Source organism: Aulostomus chinensis, chromosome 2 (genome assembly GCF_037954235.1).
Source record: "Aulostomus chinensis isolate RoL2024-O1b breed Wild chromosome 2, RoL_Achi_v1.0, whole genome shotgun sequence".
NCBI classification, from domain to species: Eukaryota; Metazoa; Chordata; class Actinopteri; order Syngnathiformes; family Aulostomidae; genus Aulostomus; species Aulostomus chinensis.
Window position 1 is genome coordinate 10,773,490 of NC_141321.1, and position 23,764 is coordinate 10,797,253.

General features: G+C 42.0%; 1 protein-coding gene across 3 annotated transcripts in view; it reads right to left on the reverse strand.

The window, feature by feature from the left end:
- bbox1 (butyrobetaine (gamma), 2-oxoglutarate dioxygenase (gamma-butyrobetaine hydroxylase) 1) overlaps positions 1–19,171 on the reverse strand; it is a 38,220-nt gene extending 19,049 nt beyond the window's left edge. For 2 of the 3 annotated variants that reach the window (XM_086179178.1, XM_086179167.1), the window contains exons 1-3: positions 18,448–18,832; positions 15,875–16,291; positions 15,062–15,176 (exon numbers count right to left, since the gene is read on the reverse strand). In XM_086179178.1, coding sequence (XP_086035304.1) covers positions 15,062–15,176; positions 15,875–16,291; positions 18,448–18,459 — 544 coding nt within the window. In that variant the 5' untranslated portion in view covers positions 18,460–18,832. Of the gene's footprint in view, positions 1–15,061; positions 15,177–15,874; positions 16,292–18,447; positions 18,833–19,042 lie in introns of those variants that run through there. The other variant, XM_086179187.1, reaches the window with a different exon arrangement.
- Between the last annotated feature and the right edge of the window lie 4,593 nt (positions 19,172–23,764).

The following is a 23,764-nucleotide window of genomic DNA, read 5'->3' on the forward strand; positions in this document are numbered from 1 at the left end:
GTAGAGCTTAGAACACAGAGGCACTTGTTCTTCCAGCTCTGATGAATAATTATGTGGCTATCTATTATGACTACTCAAGTTTCAGATGAAAATTTCCAGGTAGAACATATGTCACATATACTGACTGAATACGATTCGCAGATATACAGCTAAAGTTTGAGCTTTCTAGCATCTGTAAACTCATTGGTAAGTTTTAATCTCATTTACGTGGCTAAAAATACTGATGTCAGCTCATCGCTAAAGCAGAGACGAGACCTTGGAAACGGAGTGTTCAGATCCATCGGAGTGTTTTGCTCTCAGGGATTACTTTTACATGTGTTCACCTCATTATTTGAAACTTTAACCACATTTACTATGAAAATCCCACATCATGCTATTAAATATGTATGAGAGAGTTAGGAAAACTATAGTAGGCTCCCATTAAAATGACATCCATTGTTACACACCGTTGCAGCAGCAGTGACATCCTGGTCCCCTTTTAAAGAACTTTGCTTGCATGATTATGAGACTCAAACTGAAGAGATAAGCTGAAGCTGATATAACTTAGTAATTAGCCATGGCAAAGTTTATTGAGCCCAACCAGTACAGGGATCAATTTTACAACTGATAGCAACTTTGCTGTGTGAAGACAAAAGATTATCTGACTGATGTTTGATGTGTGTAGTTCCTTCATGTCCTCTGCAAATGCTTGGATGTAACGGAGGAGCAACTGATGGCTGATGGGATGGGTTTGCAATGCTGGAAATTAACGGTGTCGCGTTTTCTACATTTCTCATTCGCACAAACTGTGAAAAAGACACGCAAGTTGCAGATGTCTTTCAAATTACTGCAGGTAGACGCATCAGGCTAAATGCTAATGTAACAGCTCATTAACCTTACAGGTCTTCCTCTTGTAAAGGTGAAACTAGCCAGCTAATTTAGACATGGTTGGCATTATAAGCTGCTGGAAAGATGCTGCCAGGGAAGTGACATATATCATGCGACCAATATAATTTGAACTCCCCAGCAGGCTTTTCTGCCTGACTGCGACTGGGTGAGCTGATTGTGGTAACTTGTGGTGTTGGAAACATGCCGCTTGTTGTGCGCCCTCTGGTGGACAAACTGCTGTTTATGCCCCAGATACCCAAATATTTGGAATTAGTTCATAATATCAGCATGCTGATTTACTGGCTTTCACTTCAATAATTATATGTGTTTAATATTGAGCGCTATGGCATGCCAGTAGTCACTTGATCCATTCTGGAGCGGATTGTGCTTGTGACAGAAAAAGTGACTGGTCATGGCTTAAAAAGAGGGATGACTGGGGATTAATGCCTTCAGACTCTATTAGTCAATGTTAAGGCTTGGAGATGAACAAAAAAGAAAACTTACTGGAAAAAGTTGCGGAGAGATTAATACACCACATTGTTTCTTTTTTGTTTTTTTAACTTCTGGGAAGGCCTGTGCATCCACAGAGCCAATGAGAAATCAATCTCACTCTCTCTTGCATAGTTTCCAGCTGTGGTTAGCAGAGATACGATGTCAGATCTAGCATGTGTGTTTTTAAGCATCTGTGTGTCGAGCTGCAGCAGCCTTGAGTGTTGTGTGCTCATTTGTGTGAAATCGCAGAGGTTTTTCACAGGAAGGACAGTGCTGGTGTGCGTGCTTGAAGGAACTTCTGACAGGCTGACAAGATAGTATATGTGCATAATCCCCTCCCCCAGTCCCCCCCTCCGTCGTGGTCTGACACAGTGGCTTTTCCAGATGAGGAAACCCGAAGCTGCGGCTCCTGTGGCTGTCAGGCAGCTCATGGCAATCTGGCTCTCCCCTCACAGGGCTCTGTTTAAGCTCGGAGGGCTGCGATGCCCTCCTGCAGCTGGGAGCACCTTCAAAGTGATGCTGGAATCAGTGCAGCTACCCAGAGCTTTGTTTGGCTTGGTTAACTTTTCTCACACAGATACAATCAGCTCACTGGAGTGGGCCATCTGTGGAATGTACGCTGGAGGGCCCGGAGCCAAACTTCCCTGAAAGAATGGCTTCACATATTTGATTGCACTTGTTATTATGGCAAAATCAGACTTTCCATTATATTTCAAATGGACTGCCTTTATTTAGCACTTTTTCTGGTCTACTGACCACTCAGTGCCTCATTATTGCATGCTACACACACACACACACACACACACACACACACACACACACACACACACAAAGCCTTATTAATGATTCATGTTCTTCAGCTCCCAAGTCATTAGCATGCCACCTGCCGTTGGGCGCTAACTCATTAGCCTGACAACTCTGTCTCTGTTCAGATCTTCCAGTCAGACGGATCCTGAGTGATCCGATCACAAGTGGACAGCTCCCAATACAGCTGAGAACACACTCCAGACACAGTGTGAACACACATGTATTCAGATTGTTTAGGAATGAGCAAGTCACAGAGAATCGACCCATTGGAGGCATTTCTCAACCTCTTGGTCAGCTTAAAAACTGTATGGGCCTGAGTGTGTTATAGTGCTCACAACCTGACAGTCCATGAGGTCAGAGCTCAGGGGTTCTGAAACACAGCAACGTGCAAGCACAGAGGACAGGAGAGTCTGAGAAACGGAGTAGGGGGACTACATGTAATTTTGTGTGTGTGTGTGTGTGTGTGTGTGTATATAGCATGGAATGTTAATAAGAAGGACGTGTTAATTTTGCTACTGAGCTACCAAACAAGTGGCTTGACTTCCAGTCAGGCTTTTTCAGAAAACAGTAGCAGGAACACAATAATAAGTAGTGTCTGTGTTTTTGTTTTGAGGGCAGTATCTCCCTACTCGAGGTTTTTTGTAGCAACTGATCGAGAATCATGCCTGACAAGGCATAGAAAAATAAAAGATTTTCAATTAATATTTTTACTGTCAATGTGAGAGGATGTAGAAAGTCGGATGAAGTGTCAACACATTGTCACATCTCTTGTATTCAATTGAGCACCGACGGCAGCATATTATCATTCTTCCACCATAACTGGAAATGTCAAAAAGCCAGTAGAAATACATTATGAGAGTGTAAAACATCTTGGGTGATTTGGTTGGCCCGGAACGTGACACGGAACGGATCCAGTCTGTACTGTTATGATTTCTCTTTCTTCTGCTTTTAAATTATGACTGACTCGGCACGGGACAGGCAGCTCAACCAGCAGCTGATTTCTCTCAACAATCAAGGATAATAATAATTCCTGCAGGCAGATCATCCAAACAAGATGTGATTTCCTCGAGCAGAATTAAAGTATCACTCTTCTAAATAAACAGTAGCGTTGATTCACAAAACCCAAGGCAAACGGACATGATATACATCCCACTGTCGAAGGATTTCACCAAAATACTCATGTGTTGCTTGTAGCAAATACAACAACACATTTGGTCTTTGCCAACATAAATAACGTACATGTAGGTGTTATTTGTGTGTGGAAGAGAACATGTGGTCATGACAGACACATGCAGAAACACGTCATTAGCCTGAACTCACAGAGCTGGCCATCTGTGATGGGATGATTGAGGACACACATTAATGCAAAGTCTGGACTGGGTCAGGTCTGATCTGCGTCAGATCTGAACAGGGTCAGGTCTGAACAGCATCTGATCTGAACAGGGTCAGGTCTGAACTGGGTCAGGTCTGAACTGGGCCTAACAGCTACTAAGGATGGCAGCAGTCAAAGCCTTCCTTGTAAAGAAAAGATGCATTCACAGTCTGGATATTTGGGAAATAATCAACAGTTTTTTCAGTCGTATTCCAGTCAACAATTAGCATGTATGTTGGTGTTTTCTAACCCAAACCAAACCCCTGCGTGTGGTGTCAGTCACTCCACCCTCGACTAATTTTGACAAACACACCTTTATTTATGAAAGAGACCTGGACGACAGAGCAGCTGGCGTCCCAGTTTGGAGGAGACAGTGTGAGCAGTGTTTCCTAACTGGAGAGCTGCAGGCTCTACACAGGCTAATCCAAACTAAACTGTTTCTCCATCAACAGGTTTAAGTTCCCAAAAATTCTACTGAGCCTTGTAGAAGTTTGTCAAATTAGATCATTTTTACCAACTTTGGCTCAGAGCTTTCTTTACAACTCAAAGTGCCAAGCAGGAGGTCTGGTTTGCCAGAAAATCCTCATATAATCACCTAGCTTTTCAACAACAACTGATGTAAAGGTATAAAATATCAGAACAGATCACAGTGATGGGGGCTTTAGATCCCCGAAGGAACTACAGGAACGTTTATTTTTCCAACAGTGAAAAGTAAATTGTCTATAAATTGTGCTGAACCCAGGCCCAATACCTCTGAGAGGGAGACACCTGATATGAGGACGTTTTGGCTGACCACTACATTTTCTGAGTCTGAGTTGATAAACCCTCAGCAGCCACCTCCATTATGGTGAACTATACAATGATAAAAACCTTTTGACAAATGACAGCTGGAATTAGGCTCAGTGTGTACACGTGTCCGAGAGCACATGCGGGGAAAGCCATCCCAGCTTAAGCAGAAAATGGCATGTGGAGTGACAGGTCTGAAGGAACATACAAGTTTTTCCATTGATGGACCTCCCCAGCTATGATTCCAGGAGCTCTTCTGTCAACTGACGAGTGATGACATAGAGAACTAAATTCAGACCAGATGGCCGAGAGGAAACACAAGGCAGACAGAGACTTGACAAATCAGCTGCTACTTGGCAGAGTTAGAAAATCAGTCAGCAGACTTTATAGAGAAACTCTACAGAGTTTGTTTAGGACCATGTAGCCTCCGACCAGGCAGGTAAAAAAGTCTACTGCTCCATCCAAGTAGTTTACTCTTGGACCTGTTGGGTAGGTTGTCAAACAGGAAATCAAGTCAGTAGCGTACAAAATTCATGTCACAGACAAGACACCATATCAATCAAACTTATTCTGTATATATATATATATATATATATATATATATATATATATATATATTACACACAGGAGAGAACAGGAGCAGTTAAATGCAGTTGGGATACTACTCTAAATATAATATGGAAAGAAAAGTAAAGACAGAAAGGAAGGGAAGTTAAAAAGTTGTTGAAATCATATGAAGGATTTAATTTGCCTCAGACTATTATAGCTTTTTGGTGCATGTAACGCTTCTACAAAGCCCAAAGTCCATGAAGAGAGTTTTTGTCTTTGACAGAGGTTGCTGCTCTTGAACCACTAGCTGTTACTTGCACAGCTCATTACATCACTATGTAACAAATTCTTTCTGCTTTGTTGTGTGACAATGCTGAAAGTACGAGCCAAGCGCACTGATTTGTCTGGTCTTGGCTGAAAGAAACAACACAACATTCATATGATCTGCTTCCACCATCTGGGAGAGAAGGCGCAGTGGATAAACTATTCTGATAGAAATGTCGCGTGCCCCCCGCGCACACACACACACACACACACACACACACACACACAGTGAAGCCTTCTATGCAAGGCACCACCAACCTCAGTATCTTGATCAAGGACAGAACATGAATGTGAATATGATAAACAGCTGACTGAAATGCCCCCATAACTAACAAGTGGCCAGTGTGTGAGTGTCTCTTCCTATTAAAGCGAGCTGTTAAGGGCTGAAGCTCAGGAAATGGATCAGCGACCCACTAGGCAGAGAGGCCAGGGCTGAACATGCACAGTGGTGAGGTATTTGATTAAAAAGCGGTTATTGTGGTGATATTCATGGTAGAAGTGAAGCTGGCAGACCTGTGAGATGCAGACAATGATTGTTCGGGCCTGTGTGAATGGAACTGACCAACCAGAGCGGATGTGGCTTCCAGAAGGCGGGACTTACAGAGTGAGGAGCTCAAAAGGAGAGATTCAGCCAGCGGGTGGAAAGAGGCTCTGCAGCAAGTGACAAGAAAATTCTGTTTGTTTAAAGAATGTAAATAAAAGTATGAACCAAAGCATTTGGATAACAGAGCCTCTAAAGTGGTTGAGGTGTCATCAGTGTCTCCAGGCAGGCACTTCTACATAACTGGTCATATTCAAATGATGAACAGAGAGTGGGTGTGCACCCATTACTGTTTATACTAAACTGGGAGTCTGCCCAGTCATACATATCCACACGTGGAGACAGCGTGTGATTAAAGCAAAAAAAAAACAAAAACATTTGGCTGCAGCTTTCATGAACATATTAGGCAGATGATGAAATTTACAGCTCGCTGACTATAATGGCTATGTGGATGTGGAAATTATGATTTGAGCTTCAGGGCTTGAAACATAAAAGCAAAAAGCTGCTGCGCAAAACATTTCTGTCATGCTCTGCTGTGAGTGAATCTGATTTAGTGCTTTTATCCGTCTTGAATATCTTTCATGACATCAACAATATTAATGTCGGAGGGGAAATAAAACGGCCAAAGACAGCTTTGCCCCACCTCTGGATGCATCCTCTGAAAGACCTGGTCCACAAAAGACTGAAGCTGAAGCTGAGGCCAAACCAGAACCATTTCCCTGAACAAATTCACCAGGATATTGCACACAAACAATAGACACTAATGGATTCCGGGATCGAGAGAATTGGGAGGGATATACCAGTTGAGTCCTCTAAATCTGGAAATCTTAATATCTTGGTTCCGTGTGGAGGAGCTTTGAAATGGAACAGGCCGGTTCCAATATTATTCAGCTCCAGATTTTGGACAATACGTATATGTCAAGGCCTCACTGGATAATTCGTAAAGAGATGGCAATTATATGGCGTGGATGTGGTAATAGTTATTCTGCTGAAGCTCAGATGAAGGCCATGTGCTGAAAAACACTAGCTAAATAAGTTCACATTCCTCCACCGAGTCCACAAGTGTTGCATTGTTATATCTCGCATATCTTGGGTGAGATATTGTTCCTGAAAACATTGGTCCCTGTACTAGTCTTTAATCTTTAATCAGCACCTTTCTGGATGGATGGATATGCAAAGGAACTCTTAAGTACTCTGGATATCTTTGGACTCTCCCAGCATGTAACGGATCCAACACATAACAAGGGCCACATATTAGATCTAATTATCTCCAAGGGTCTGAACACTTCTGACGTTGTGGTGAGTGATGTTGCTCTTTCTGATCATTATTGTGTTCAGTTTAAAATGACTGTCCCTGCCAATCTTTGCAAAAGTGAAGCAGAGGTGATAAGAAAGCGGTCTATTAACAACAGCACTGGTACATTATTCACTCAGGCATTTACATCATCACCAACTCTGCCCTTAGCCTCAGTCAATGACCTTGTTGATAGTTTTAGCTCCAGTGTTATGACTTTTATGGATGCCATTGCTCCAATTAAGACCAAAGTTATATCTGGCAGGAAAAAGTCACCATGAAGGAACGCCATTCTGGTGAAAGCTCAATAAAGAAAGTGTAGGCATCTGAACGCAGATGGCGTAAAAACATACTCCAGGTATATTATGACATTTATAAAGAGAGTCTTCACATTTATAACCAAGAATTGAAAAAGGCAAGACAGTCTTTTTTTCTCTGAGATGATCAAAAATAACACCAACAATGCCCGCACCTTATTCACTGTTGTCGACAGACTGACAAACCCTTCGGCATCTATTCCAGCTGACTGGTGTCCAACAAGTTATGCAATGACTTTGCAGCCTTTTTTACAGATAAAATTCAGAAGATAAGACAAAGTGTGTGGCTCCTCCAAAAGCAACTTAGTTATGTCACCAGTTCCTCCTCAGTTTCTCAGAAATCTAGAAACATTTCAACCCATAGACCACGCAACTCTGACAGAACGGTTCAGAATTTAAAATCCATGATGTGCTGCCTTGATATGATGCCTACAAGCTTGCTGAAAAGTGTTTTTAATTGTGTTTCATCAGATGTATTGAGGATAGTAAATGCTTCTCTTCAATCAGGTCAATTTCCCAGGGCACTGAAAACTGCAGTAATCAAACCTCTCTTAAAAAAGCCTAATCTGGATGCTTCAGTACTAAGTAACTACAGACCCATATCTAACCTTGTTTTTGTCAAAGATCATTGAGAGAGTTGTCTATCAACAAATTCATTCTTTCTTGACCCAAAACAATCTCTTCAGTGCTTTCCGGTCAGGTTTTTGACCACACCACAGCACTGAAACTGCACTTATTAAGGTGTTAAATGACATACGCCTTAATACTGATGCATCTAAAATATCAGTATTGGTACTACTTGACCTTAGTGCCGCATTCGACACAGTCGATCACACCCTGTTGCTCAACAGACTGGAGAGGTGGGTTGGACTTTATGGTGCGGTGCTAAATTGGCTCAGATCTTACTTAGAAGATCGTGACTTCTTTGTCTCGCTTGGGAACTGTGAATCTGAGTGAACAAGGATGACATGTGGGGTCCCGCAAGGCTCTATTCTTGGGCCACTTTTGTTCAACATTTATATGCTCCCACTGGCCCAGGTCATAGAGCACCATAACATCTCTTACCACTCATATGCTGATGACACACAACTTTATATTACAGTGTCACCATGCGATTACAGTCCACTGCATTCACTGAGTGACTGTATCCTACATGTCAGTTAGTGGATGGGCCAGTTTTCTCCAGCTCAATGCAGAAAAGACAGAAGTCATTGTGTTTGGTCCCAAAAACGCAAGAATTGAGGTCAGCAGCCAACTTGACTCAATGACACTACAAACCACCAACCAAGTTAGAAACCTTAGTGTTATTATGGACTCAGACCTGAATTTTCAGAGCCACATAAAAACTATCACGAAATCAGCCTATTATCATCTCAAAAACATTGCAAGAATCAAAGGATTTATCTCTAAACAAGACATAGAAAAACTCATCCATGTATTTATTCTTAGTAGACCAGATTATTGTAATGGTGTCTTTACAGGTCTCAGTAAAAAATCAATCAAGCACCTGCAGCTCATCCAAAATGCTGCTGCCAGAGTCCTGACCAACAGTAAAAGAAAATGGACCACATTACACCTGTCATTAAATCGCTGCACTGGCTCCCTGTGTGTCAAAGGACTGAGTTCAAAATCCTGTTACTGGTCTATAAGTCACAGAATGGGCTTGGGCCTAAATACATGTAAGAGCTGCTGACTGGGTATGAAGCATCCAGACCCCTCAGGTCATCAGGGACAGGTCTACTCAGCGTCCCCAGGGTCAGAACCAAACAGGGTGAAGCTGCTTTCAGCTTCTGTGGTCCACACCTGTGGAACAAACTCCCTGAACCTCTGAGGGGGGCACAAACTGTCAGCTCATTTAAATCAGGGCTGAAAACACTGCTGTTTACTGCAGCCTTCTTATAGTATTGATTTGGGATTGATCTGGGTGATTTGGTATTGATGGATTGATTTAATATTGATTTGTCTGCTGTCGAATTGATCTTAAACTGTTTTATTGATTTTAAATGACTTTTGAATGTTTTAATTCACGTTTTCGATTTTAAACTGATTCTAACTTTCAATTTCTCTTTCCCTCTGAATTGGTGTATGAATGGTGCTATACAAATAAATTTGCCTTGCCTTGCCTTTCTGAGATCAGCGATCAAGCAGGATTAGCAAAGACACAAGAACGACCTCACTGCAGAGCTCTTTACCACGATGAGTGGTTGGCCTACAAGCCCAGCGGTAGGATTTAATTCTGTTGGTACACCGCGAGTCTTTTATGCACGGATCACTCTGCAAATGACTCTACCAGCTACAAAAATGACATGCTATTATATCGTGAAGAGAGTAAGCAATTAAAGCAGTTTACTAAATTGGAGAATGGTTGTAAAGGTATATTGGAAAAGAAGACGTATCACCATTACAAACCACTGATGAGAAGTGGTTTATGTGTGAGAAAAAGCTGTAATCTATGACAGGAAAGCTTTTACTTTTCTTAAAAAAAAAAGGAAAAAAAATCAATTTACCCTGTTTCCCATGAGTCTTTTAAACACTTGTGACATGAAATTAGTCATGATTCCCATCCCGACTAAATAAACACGACAAGTGCAAAATGGAAGGCCTAAGATGATGACACACTTCAAATATTAAAAGCGTCTGGCAGGCGTTTCAGTAAATCACTGATGGATTTATCACTCTAAAGGAAGAGTCACTCCAGATAAGGATGTGAGTGACACAAACCTTTGGTGAACCTGAGAGCAGCTCGGGAACTTCACTCTGCTCTTAGCACAACATGCCAGCAGGAAAACAGCCTGCGTGTACTCCAAAGGTCCTGAACAGCCCCGATGTAATACTCACGTTGACGGTTACCCAGATGAGGATGTCAGATAAATAAACAATACATTTGACAGAATGGCTTCCACCCCCCGCTCCAAGCTACACAGTGTATATATTTAATTCAATAGGACTGTTTGAGCAAATGAAAACTGCCCACATACAACTTCGGTAAGATTTGGTGCTGTAGGACTTAATTACACAGGAACATGGTGATCTGACTAACCCACAAACTAATGTCCAGTTATTGTCCACCTACTGTGACATAAGTCATGATTGCTGTGCTACTTGCTTGTTATGCATGTCTGCACTAAATCTAATGTCCATTTGTCTCGTAGCTACTCTGACATTTCAGTCTGGGGTAAAGTCGAGGCCTGACCAACCAACCCCGTGAGCAAATGACCCCCATATGAACATAAGTCTATGAACATAAGTCAGACCAGCCCCAAAACACAGCAGTCTCCAAAACATCTGTCCCTCTGCAAAAACATGTGGAAAAACAAAACAAAGCTACCAAATGTAAGAGAATGTAAGTGGTCCAAAAAGCTTTGAAACAAGGCAATTTCTCTTTAAATTCCTGGTTGCACATACCTACAGGCTCTGGGATTTGTTCATTCCCAAGGAAGGAAATGCTGACAACAGTGTGTTTGTGTTTGGCAAGAACATGCAGATCTTTTCTTGACCCTCACTCTCAATCAGTTTTCCATATGGCAGACACAGGAAGGGGGTCTGAATGATACCCCTGCTGAACCCGTCTCTTCATTCAAACACCAGCCTGAGAGGTCCACCGGCTGAGATGAGCAGTTCAGTTTTGATGAGAGTAGATGGATAATAAACTGGAGATGCTGACGAGTCATATGCGCATCTAATGTACCACAGGAGAAAGCTGAAACTTCACACTAGCTGAAGACCTCATTAAAACAGTTATTATGGATGGAAACTCATTTAACTGAACTATCATGATTAAAAAAAAAAACAAAAAAACTATATAGTTTCTTTCGAAAAGGTGAATTCATATTTTGGGAATGTATATAATACATAAAATTAAAATGTGTTCTGTTAATGTGTAAAATCCTTGTGATGGGTTATGGTTTCATGCCTCACACCAGTAATAGCTGCAAAACCCAATACTGCAGTCTGTGTTGAACAACTCCATAGAAACGGCAAAAGCAGAAGGGAAGAAAAAACATTCCACCAGACATAAAAACAGAGGTAAAGTACAAGCTGAATAATATCCCCAAAGCTCCAATTATCATATTGACCTCCCGGTGTCCCTCTGTGCAGTGTATATTCACTCTCAAGAACACTTTAACAGGCCCAAGTGTGCCTGTTAAATCGAGGTGCACTGCATGAAAAAGAAAACTCAAATTCAAACTGTGGACAGCGCTTCAGTGAGTTAGGGTCATAAAGAGTGAGAATACAAGTGAAATCTGAGGTGAAAGTTGTACACCGTCCACCTTTTTTGAGAGTACCTTTTTTCTTGTATTTCTTTGGTGCAAGGAATTTCAGGGCTGGGCTCGGGAGGAAATAATTAAACCTTAAGAGTGTGTGTCTGCACGTCATCTTGCATTGTGTGTTACTGTATGAGCTTAGCAGTATCTTTCAGGAGGATCCCTGGCTCTGAACTAAGCAGTCAGGAAAACAAAGAAATGCCTGTCTGTGTAATGAAACTGGAAGCACAGTAAGACAATGCAGATTCAGCCAACAGCATAATCCTTTACTACATGCAGATTTACTTATTCAAACATAACATGAACACGTCTACAGTATAAAAAGTACAAGTAATAGGGACCTTTTTCTATCTCCTAATATTATAGACAGTGATAAAAAAAAAAGTCATTTGTCCCAGAAAAAAAAAGCTCCTCTTAGGCCCGTGATTAACCCCTCTAACAAGTTTCATGACAATCAGCTCGGTAGTTTTTGTGTAATCCTGCTTAAAGACAAACAAACAGAAAAACTGCAATGAAAAACCCACCTCCCTGGCAGAGGTAATGAGGGGGATCTGTTTACACTTCAACATGAATGGATCTGCTCTGCAGCACACACACAGACACACACACAAACACACGCACATGCATACACACACACTAATCAGTCTGGAACAGGGACAGAGCAGGAGCCGCTCAGTCCTGTGGGTCCTTCAGGACCATGTATGTGTACACAGTCCATCCCCCGCTCTACTGAAGTGCCACTACCTTGTTCCACAGCTGAACTTTCTCCTCTGATGTCTGGCAGGCTGTAAAGTGTATTGGGCCATTGTAAATGTACTGTAAAATTAGTTCTCTTTCCAGGCTTTAGAGAGACCTCCTTCCTTAACAACCATGCGATGTTTGCGAGGGAAGAAAAAGTGTGGAAAGAATAGTTTAATCAAGGACACATTTCAGCAGCCACACACACACACACACACACACACACACTGCTGCTTAATTACATGAATGTCAACAATTTTGCTCACAACCAGTCAACTCCTGTTATTGCAACATGCTAATCAATCATGCTAAACTTAAAAACAATAATAGATCAAGAAAAGTGATGAAGGCCACCGTGTCAGAAGCATCTCTAATGTGTTAATATGCAGAGCAGACCAAGGTCAAATCAAAAACAAATGCTGAGGTCAAATTCACTTCATGGTGAAGCTTTGACAAACTTATCTTTCATTATAGGAATTTTAATTGCTGCTACAGTGAATCCCTTTCACTTTGATTTTGTGCCGACGTTACCACAGATGCTCAGTGTCACAGAGGAAAGCACAAAATTACTAACATTCCAATGTGATTACTGCGGAAGGGGAACACGAAAGATCACCATAAATTATTGTTATTATGTTTTCATACTGAAACATGATGTTGACGTTATGTCGTCATAGCATTATCAACCTCACTCAGCCTAATCACGCCCGGCAGTTTTCTGTGTTCACAACAGCAGGTAACGCCCCTGCCTGGTAAGCAGATGCAGGTTTGAAGCTCACTTGAACATGACAGCGGTTCTTCTTCCTGGACGCCACCATTGAGATGTAAGGCCTAAAAAATCTGTTTGGTCATTGAATAACAGTGAGGGTGGGACGCGGTACTGACACTGTAGTCTAAAGCGAAACGCTAAGGAGGTAATTAACTGTTTTGTGAAACCTACTGGACAGTTCATTGAATAATTAATACTCTTCATCTTTTTAGCAGTATTTTGTCTTCTTCAGTCACACAGGTATCATGAATATCCAGGGGTGAAAGTAGTTTTAAATTCTTGCCAGTACTATACTTTCATACTTCATCCAGTTCAAATCTCTCTGAGAAAGATGCGTCAGTACTTTAACATGTGCATAGAGCAGAGAGAAACTGAAAACACTTGACATAGTGCATATCAAAAGATTTGTTTTCACTCTTAATGTGAAACCCATAACGTCTGTTCTTTTGATTTATGAGAGCTTCATTTAACACCATTATGGTTCATAAGCATCTGTCTTTCAACTTTAAAACATTCTCTTAAACATTTAAACAATAGTTCTCTGCATTATCCAAAGTTGAACTTACCATAACCACTAAGAGGCCATTGATAAGGAGGTCACGTGTTGGAAGGATGACATGACACGAGCAGACACGTTTCCTTGTGAGAAGTGTGACCGTGACTGGTTCTGAATGTGGGTTTGACAGCAGCTCCTCTCCTGTCCCAACAGCAATGCGTACCACCAATGCATCTTTTGCTGGTACTCTGTACCGAACTGTACCAGCCTACTTTCACCCCTGCGATTATCCAAGATGAATGGATCAATCATTGCTGATTTGTAATTATTGTTGAGTACTGTTTCATGGGCACAGTGTTGTGACACTCTCATGTGATGGGCATGATGTCACAGCGGGGTTGTATGGTGGGTTATTCTGGGACTCTCACCTCTCAAAGGCAGAGCAAGCACTTCGAGAGAAAGTATTAGTTTAACACCAGTGTACAGTAGTTCTATCTAATGAGGACATCGGTGACTGCCCACCTTTTTTAGCGGCTTTGGAAATAAATTTCCAATTCATTTTCTCCCCTGACGATTCAGAAAATCCTTATATAAAGAGCTTTAAGCCTGGAACTGAGCCAAACAACAAGCAAATGAATTGTGACCATAAAATATTTGATTTGGTGCAAAAGGATAATAGGGAAATGGAGAAAAAGGCAAAATTACAAGACTATGTATATAATTAGCTTAAGACTTAAGGTCCGACTTAGCCCAGAGGGCACTGCAAACAATATCTCTGACCAAACATTGTTTAAAATACATTTTGTGACTAACTGGCCATTTTTGTTGTTGTTGCTAGCTTGATGTCAATGAACAAAAACAATAATCAAAATATTCTGCTGCTCATTACAAATGGAAATCACATTTCGGTGGCCAGGTTCCTCTCGAATGATTGTGGGAATTAATGAAGCACAGAATAGCTGACAGTGATAAGTGCAGTGAACGTTTCCATGGTAAAAATACACTCAACAGACTCTGGGTCATGCAGTATTGAACGCTCAGTGAGATGGTTAATTAAAATCTGTTATTTATCTTAAACAAGGTTGATATTTTCCAAACGTGAGGCATCAACAGGAGCAGGCACCATCCTATCACAACCCGCTCGCCGGTGGGGAGTCGACCTCCTTAGTTACATAGTAGTGAACAATCAACAGGGACACATCAGTGTGCATGAATTGTGGGTATTATTTTTCATCATCAAAGCGCAACGAATGCCTATTTGTGAGGAGTTTAGCTCATTGAAATACGTCGCATGAATATTTTAGGAGCAAGTGCCATATCCTCCCAAGTCACTGATGCACACAAATGGTTTCTATGCAAACTGCAGATCACTTAGTGTGGCTGAACCAGTCTGCTCCAGCTCATTACGTGAGACATTTAAATAGAAAAATATTAAATGACTAACCACTGAGGAAGAGTTCTTCTTGCATAGCCTGTCGTGCCTCGGTAGAGAATGCGCGTTTCTTCAGCCACTCCGCGTCAAACACACTGGTGTGCTGGTCAGGCCACACCACCGACACCTGAGGAGGGAGCAGAGCACCGAGCTGGTCACAGGACAAAAAGCCTACTGATCCCCACCGGCTGCTTCTGAGTTTTGCTGTTGAGGCAAACCATCTATCGCACATCAAACAATCAAATCATCTCAGTGCTTTACGGACTGGAAATGCTGACATCAGATACTTACTGAGGATTCTGTTTTTAAGTTAGTGCATGATGATGATTTTGATTTTCATGTTACGTGTTTTCAGAGACAGAGAGAGAATTAACTAGACATCTAATGTATTATTTCCCTTCTTAAGTGCAGATTGGTTTACTCTGCTTCTTCAGTATTGTGGTGGCTTTTGACCAACGCCACCATCTTGTCATCATTTTTAGACAGCCACAGGCAAGCATGACAACGGTTTTATTACAGTAAACACATGTTTACGATAAAAAATATCCAGTAAATGTTGGAGTAGGGTACAGGAAACAACACAGGACTCTTACTGCATTTATAATGTATTTGTGTAAGCTAAGTGTTACCAGCCAGTGGACCATAAATCTCTATGAGAACAACCACTGTAAGTAAAAGGGGCCTAATGATGAACCACAAAGCAGTTTTGCAAAATGTACTGAACATTTCCACCACCACTTTGCATAAACACCTAAACATTCAGTTTACTGTTACCGTTCTTACTGTGAATAGAGAAAACACCAGACGGTAGAGTCAGCAGCCTACCTTGTTGTCATTGGTAACCTCAACAGCATTGATGCCTATGTGGATGTCGAGATCGGACATCAGCAGTTTGCGAGCCTGAGCAGATTGCAGCATGCAAAGCGGACATTGGCAGTTATCTCTCAGCCAGGTGAACGGGTACAAGCTCTGGCCTCCATCCTCCCACTCCACCTCCACCAGACGCTCTTCATCCAGCGCCCGGACATGTCTCACTGAGTGGCGAGCAGCAGAGAGGGAGGCCGACCCCAGAGTCTGCTGCCCACGAAACTGCGCTCCAGTCAGACAAGCAGGTGCTTGAACTGCAACCTGCCCTGGTCTACGACACATCCTCACAGCCTGGCAGGCCATGGCAGCTGGGCTTCTCTGCAGGGTGGGCAGGACAAAACGTGTGAAAGCGCTCCTCCACATTTTCAACACCGACTGTGAAAGAAAAGGAATAAAATGAAACAATGTTAAGTCAATGAATCACATTATGCTCTTCCTGAGTCAGTGATTAGTCAAGGGGTTAGGTGATGTCACACAACCCCTGGCACTACACTTGTTCTCCAAAACCCATCCATCCGTTTTCTTCCACTTATCCTATTAAGAGTCACGGGGGGGGGGGGGGGGGGGGTGGTGGAACCTATCCCAGCAGCCTTCAGGTGAGAGGCAGGGTTCACCCTGGACAGGTCACCAGTCCATCACAGGACCAACACATAGAGACAGACAACCATTCACACTCACAGTCACACCTACAGTCAATTTAGAGTATCAATCAGCCTCGTCCTCTCTTGATGTCTTTGGACTGTGGGAGGAAGCTGGAGTACCAGAGAGAACCCACACAGGAACAGGGAGAACATGCAGACTCCACACACAAAGATCCTGTGCTGGAGCCGCGACTCGAACCCAGAACCTTCTTTTTTTTTTTTTTTATAATATTTTTTATTGAAACAAAGTGCAGAATGAAATACAGTACAATACTGACACATGTAACTTTTCTCCCCCCCCCACAACCATTAGAGTCAACAGTATCATTCTTCTTGTAGACAAATCCCTCCCCAACTAACAGACAGACCTCGTAGTTGTGAATGTTCAAAAAGAAAACAAGACAACAACATAGAAATACATACATAAATATACAACACCAAAAACAACATTGCTCACATCTGCAAAAAGAAAAAAATAAAAAATAAATAAATAAATCAGAAATCGCGATAGCTCGCATCTTGGCTCAGTAAATGGGAACCTGCACTAGGTAGGGAGTTACTGGAACGTAATGTTCGTTGTTACGTCAAGTACAGGTATCGGGGGAGAGCAGAGGTGGGGGGCGGGGCCAGCCGGCCAGGCACCGAGGAAAGAGTCTGTAACCGCAGATCACGTCATACCACTAAAGCGCCTCATCAGGAGAGAGTTTGTCAAAGTATTGGAGAAGAGGTCTCCAGTGAGTGTAAAACCTATCAGAGCGCCCTCTAAGAGTGAATTTGATTTTCTCCAGTTTGAGGAGGAACAGGATATCATGTAACCATGCTTTGAAAGACGGAGGTTGTGAAGATTTCCATAAAAAAAGGATCTTCCTGCGGGCAATTAAAGAGGTGAAAGCAATAATATTATTCTGGGTTGTTGAGGTGGCAAGGTTGTCGGGAGACCTACCAAAAATAGCTATGTGTGGGGATGGATCAACAGTTATACCCACGATGTCAGAAATAGACTTAAAAAAGGATCGCCAATAGTTGGCTAATTTTGAGCACGACCAAAACAAAACCCAGAGAGAACCCACGCAGACACGGGGAGAACATGCAAGTTCCACACAGAAAGATCCCGTGCCCGAGCCGGGACTCGAACCCAGAATCTTCTTGCTGTGAGGGGACAGTGCTGACCACTGCACCACCGTGCTGCTCATTCTCCAAAATTATAGAGCTAATTCAAAAAAATGTCCAAAAATCATCACAGAAAATACTACTAATACTACTACGATTACTTTACAAATTATTAAGAGAAACTGTCAGCTAATGAATCACTGAAGCTATGATTCAAAATTCAAGCCACCAATGTTTCGCCATTACCACGATGCACCCAAAAGACTACAGTCTGTTTCAGCATACAAGAGTAACAAACACAATGATGCAAATGTGCAGCTATGCTGAAAAAACATAACACAGATATTGATGTCATCCAACAGCCCATTTCTGAGGTGAAACACGGTGCGGTGGTAATTTGTTCCAGTTAAAACTGTTAATGTTAAAACTGTACAGACAAACATCCTGAAGGGAAGTTCTGGATTATCATAATTATGGGTGTGGAGTAAATCATGTGTTAAATCCAGGTGTGAGTAAAACAGATTAAAAAAACAAACAAACTGCACTCTCATTCAGATGATTACTACTTGCACGTAGGAGTACTGCTTGTACTATTGTTCATACTACAGTGTTCTCTCGTCTAAATTTAAAGTAATTCCTTAACAGTGCTCAATTCACTATCCGCATCTTGATACCGCCCCCAAATCATTGAATACATTCGTCATAATGTTTTTGGCATTCTTATTTAACTAAAACAATAACGTGCAGCAAACTTGTCCCATGTCATGTTAACAGACTTACATGTTGTTGCATTTGCTAGGAGACAAATGTTTCAGGTCAGTTGTGTTGTTGGTGAAGCTGCCGTTAGCCACACGCCACCATTAGCTTCAAGTGAAACCTATGTGGCTGGTTCTTCCTGCATTCTGGAGTCAAAATATCTTTACAAGTTCCAGGACAGTATCTAGTATCAACTGAAAGGTAAAAACGCTTTCTGGGTGAAGAATCTCCCTTGTAGCCAGTGGCCACCCCTGGCAGCCGCTGCTTAGCACGCCTAGCACCGCCTCTGTTCAGCCAGCAACAGCTACATCTACAGGACTCCCCCAAACATATATGGACTAAGAGTCTTCATTGGACATAAACAGACTTACTAGTAACCTCGTTTTTTTGTCGTCTAACGTGACACAACCACTAAACGCGTGTAGTGGAGAGAGTATTTCACTTTAGGAAGCGAGGGTAAGTTACACCGGCTGCTAGCTAGCTAAGTGATGCCACCGCGTCTTCTGTAGGTCTCACCACGTAGAATGAACCAGGCTTCATCTCCTGAATGACTGAAAACTTGTCTTTCAGACAAAAAAACAAGAGTGAAAGAAGAGAGTCTGGCAGTGACAGAGGTTACCTGTTACAGTTAGAGTGCAGGTCTCGTTCCGACTGGAGGGGCGTCCGTCAACACAAGCGTCTGCTGCTGTCAGAGAGAGGAAGTAGGTGAAAGGTTGAACCCGAGAGCCCGAGCAGCGTGACATAACCGCCGCCGCATGCAGGCAGGCAGGCAGCCCTCATCCACTCACTCACGCTGGTGATTGAACCCAGGGGAAAAAATAAAAATAAAAAATTATATATGTGTGTGTTAGATGTTTAAATTTTACAAATTCAATTTATAAAAATCCAGCTGTGTCTACGTGTAGTGTATGTGTGTACATGTTCTATTTGTGGGTATAGTTTTCCATTAAGACCTGTTCAAGGAAGTCATACAAAAAGTTTAAACACCACCCCCCCAACACACACACACACACACACACAACTACTACTACTACTTTTTGACCCCGGAAGGTAGAATGTATATTCAGCTTCCTGTTGGCCAACAATAAAAACAGCAAAACTGTCCTAAAGTTCCATTTCCATATCTTTTTTTTTATCCAGCATGCTCAGTAGTCTGCAAGCACTCTGATTTTATTTAAAAAACAAAATCTCACAACGTAAGACCTCCAGTTCTGACTGTTATGAACGAGCATTGACAAGAGCGAGTTAGTCGGCTCCGCGAATGCTCCAGCTGGTCAAAGTCTGCCCTACCATGAACGAAACATCCTTGGGAGGTTAGGACATCTATTTGTGAGACCTTGGATTTTGACTTTTTGGTTGAAGTATCAGGTTACAGTCAAAATGAAATTTGCATTCATCCAGAGCTAACATGGGCAAAGCTTCATAAACACAACAACACTGTAGAAAGACACATAAAGAATGTATCCTCTTTTTAATTGCTCGGTTGGAACATTTTTGGGAGGGGACACTTGTATCCCGAATAGGGAACTCGTACGTTGGAGAAAAGTTTTGATGGTTGGATCTGTAAAAGCAGAATGAAAAGAAAGCACTTTTTTTTATTATAAAAGATGAAAGGATTCCTATTCATCACGTAAATAATTGGGTTTCGCTTTCATTACTGAACATGTTTGTGGCTGCTGCTGCACAATGCACTTCTCAGCAGTACTGTCTGAGCGCACCTCACTGTGTACCTCCTTTGCGCGCTCAAGGACGATGCCCATTCCCAAGGGGGTTTTGATTTTGTCAACCCAGGATGACACACGTTCAACCAGCCCCGCACAGGCATGGGTGCTGGTAAGAAACCTGGGCCTGGCTACAGTTTTTAGTTCGAACCACCTATTCGTTGCAGTATCTTATATACTGGGTTCACGTTTATGGGCGTAGAAAAGATATTGTCTTCATTAGGGGGATTAGGAGCAGGTATAAGGCCACATAACTAGAGGAGAGGCATGGATGACCGTGTAATGGGCCTATACGACGGACATGTGTATTTTTCTTTGACGCTTTTAGTTTGGCTTATTTATTCACAATAAAGAAAAGAAACGGTGGGTGGAGACAGTCACTGAAGAAAGTGAGCGGTATGCAAAACCAAAATTATCCCTGATTCAGTAGGAGAACCATTATTATGAGAGCGGTGTGTCATTAGTTTCTACCGCTTATTGATCTGGTGAACACCTGTTTTTCTAACTCCTGCTGATTGTTAAAAAAGGGTTAAAAATAAAATAAACTGAATCAAATATAGGGGCTGCACGGTGGTGCAGTGGTCAGCACTGTGGCCTCACAGCAAGAAGGTTCCGGGTTCGAGTCCCGGCTCGGGCACGGGATCTTTCTGTGTGGAACTTGCATGTTCTCCCCGTGTCTGCGTGGGTTCTCTCTGGTACTCCGACTTCTTCCCACAGTCCAAAAACATGCAATTGGGGACGAGGCTGATTGATTCTCTAAATTGACCGTAGGTATGAATGTGAGTGTGAATGGTTGTTCGTCTCTCTATGTTGGCCCTGCGATGGACTGATGACCTGTCCAGGGTGAACCCCGCCTCTCGCCCGTTGACGCTGGGATAGGCTCCAGCCCCCCCGCGACCCTTAATGTGCAGGAATAAGCGGAAGATGACGATGGATGGATGGATGAATCGAATATATGCAGCTGTGTAGGGTTATATTTATTTTCTCTATGTTTTGGTTCTGTAAAAACATGGAAAGCAGAGGCAGCAGACTATTTCATGGGTGCATTATTCTAATGAATTAAATGTAATACTATCAATTTATATGCGGTTATTTATTCATAGTTGCTCTAAATTCATCTTTACTGAACTCCTTGCTGGTAAAAAGATAAATGTGCTTATGCATTTATGTTTTATCTTAGTTGTTTAAAGCATTCACAGTACCTTCTAACTGTGGTTTTACAAGGCGGTGTATGAATAAAATTTTACCGACTGACTTCAAGAAGACACAATCATAGATAAACCGCTATGGCCATTATTAATGTTTGCAGATGTGCAAGGCAGGTTGATTTATTCATGGAGCACCGTTCCTTACAGAATTAAAAACATATTATTAAAAGACTTCAGAAAGACATTCAGTTTAAATGTAAGGAAAGAGAAAATAACATTCTGATTTCATTATAACTGAACATTACATTCCCATAAAAGAGAATACCCTAATTTACAGGAAATATGTTGGTTCTCAGGTTTAAGTTTTGTGCGAATCCTGTCTAACGTCGTCTAATCCTCGACTCTGCACCTTGACTCCTGAGTCTTGAGAGATTCTTAAATCTACTTGTCAGCAGAAGTCCAGCTTTCTGCTAGACTCTGGTCAAAAGCTCAAAACCAAACTGCCTTTTCAAGTCTTTTTTCAAGTCTCAGATTCTCAACCCTTAAACTGTTCTTCAACCAAACAAATTCTCAGTTGGACCTAATTGAAAATAACAGCACAATAAAACATTAAAATAGTTGTTTAAGAGATGTACGTTTTCACAGGTGTTGTACCTACAGCTGTCCGCGGGGATGCTCATGGACAGCAGCTTCCCAACAATGACAGTTATTTACTTAAAACTTAGCCTGTAAGATCCGCTGTGTACAAAATGTCTGTGTGGGTTTAATTGTTGACACTCGCATCCATATCCCGAATGTCAGTTATATTGCAACACTTGGTAATTTATTTGTTGTTAACGGTTTGGGACCAGCATGGTTGAAAATGTATAAAATCCAAACACCATTTAATTGGTCTGTGGTTCTTTCCCCGTTTGTTTCTCTCGGATGAGATGACGACATTACAGGCCTTCGCCTCGCCGCATTAATAAACATGAAGCGTAACTTATTTGGTGGAAATTTGCGAAATGTCAAAAAGTTACATTAAAGATCAGATCAGCTTGCCTCTTTTTGAAGTATTTGTGCTTGTGACAATGCGTAATAAATACTATAATTATCAATCACACAATAACACTAATTCTACAGTGTGAAAACTGTCCAGGGAGCTGAGAACCACAGGCAACTGCTGACCACTGGTTAGCTTAGCACAATGACTGGTGGTGGATGGGAAGTGTTAGCATTCCTCTGTCAAAAGGAATCAACTAGACCAGGTTTAGGATCTATTTTTTTTCCTGAACTAATCCTCCTCCTTCATCACAACGTCGGCCATGATTAGCAGCAGCAGCAGGCTCTCCTCTAGTCCTCTAGTCCTCATTTGTTGGATTAAGTTTTGTGGTACTGCATCAAATCACTGCAACCAGTCAGTTCTGACTGCGTATCTGGTATTGGAGTACAATGTCTTGAAATTTCAATCATTGTTTCCGGATGAATGTTGTCCACAGCTCTAGTTCTGTTGATGAAGGCAAAAACATTATAGAGAAAATCTTATTTGGTGATTTTTGACAGAGTTATGCTAACGCTTCCCATCAACTACAATTCATTGTGCTAAGCTCACTAGCTATAACTAGCTGGTCACTGTGGGTCTCAGCTTTCCAATGCACCCACAGAGGAGAGAAGGGTATTTATCGTTTTGTTGGCGGTGGACAGGAAGACAATGAACGTATTTCCCAGAAAGGCGGCCTGACCCAGCACATGGGTAAGAGCCAACCCAGAGTTAATGTTACTCAATCTGTGTCAAACTGACGTCCCGGCATTCTGGCTTCAAAGGTAAAACCCAGTACTCCGGTCAAAGCGGGTCTATCTTTGAATTCAGCACTTTTCATACTGTTATAGCCGTTTTAAACTGAGTGAGATGAGTTCTAACGTACAAACTATCATGGCTTTTAGGTAATATGGCAGTAAAAAGGAGCTGTTAAGAAGAATAGTAGAAATAAAATCTAACCTTTAGAATAGAACCTGCAGATCAGCTTTAGTTTGACATGTAAAACGATAAAAGGATTGAGACTCTTCAGACTGAAGTGTCGTCTAAAGACTTCACAACATCTATTCACTGCTCTAAACGTTGAAACATCACAAAAAGTGTAGTCTTCAGTTAACTGGGGCGGAACACAGTAAAAACAATTTTTGCGAGTTCCTCCATAACAACACCCTTATATCTCTGTTCGCCCTAAATGCTGACAAGCAGCGTCTTCCCTCAAAACACAGATAATTAAGGGGCCGCAGTGCATGTGTGTTTAATTGACAGCAGGCTTCAAAACCTTGTAACGCAAACATGGAGGAGAGCTTTGTGATTTTGAAACACATGGCAATGCAGCGTGCAGGCCCCATGGTTCTGCTGCCACACTGCGGGAACTGCTAAATGCCACAATGATGTTCAGAGTGACATACAGTGTTGTATTGTTTTTTTTTTTTTAAGTCAGTCTTACACCATTCTTA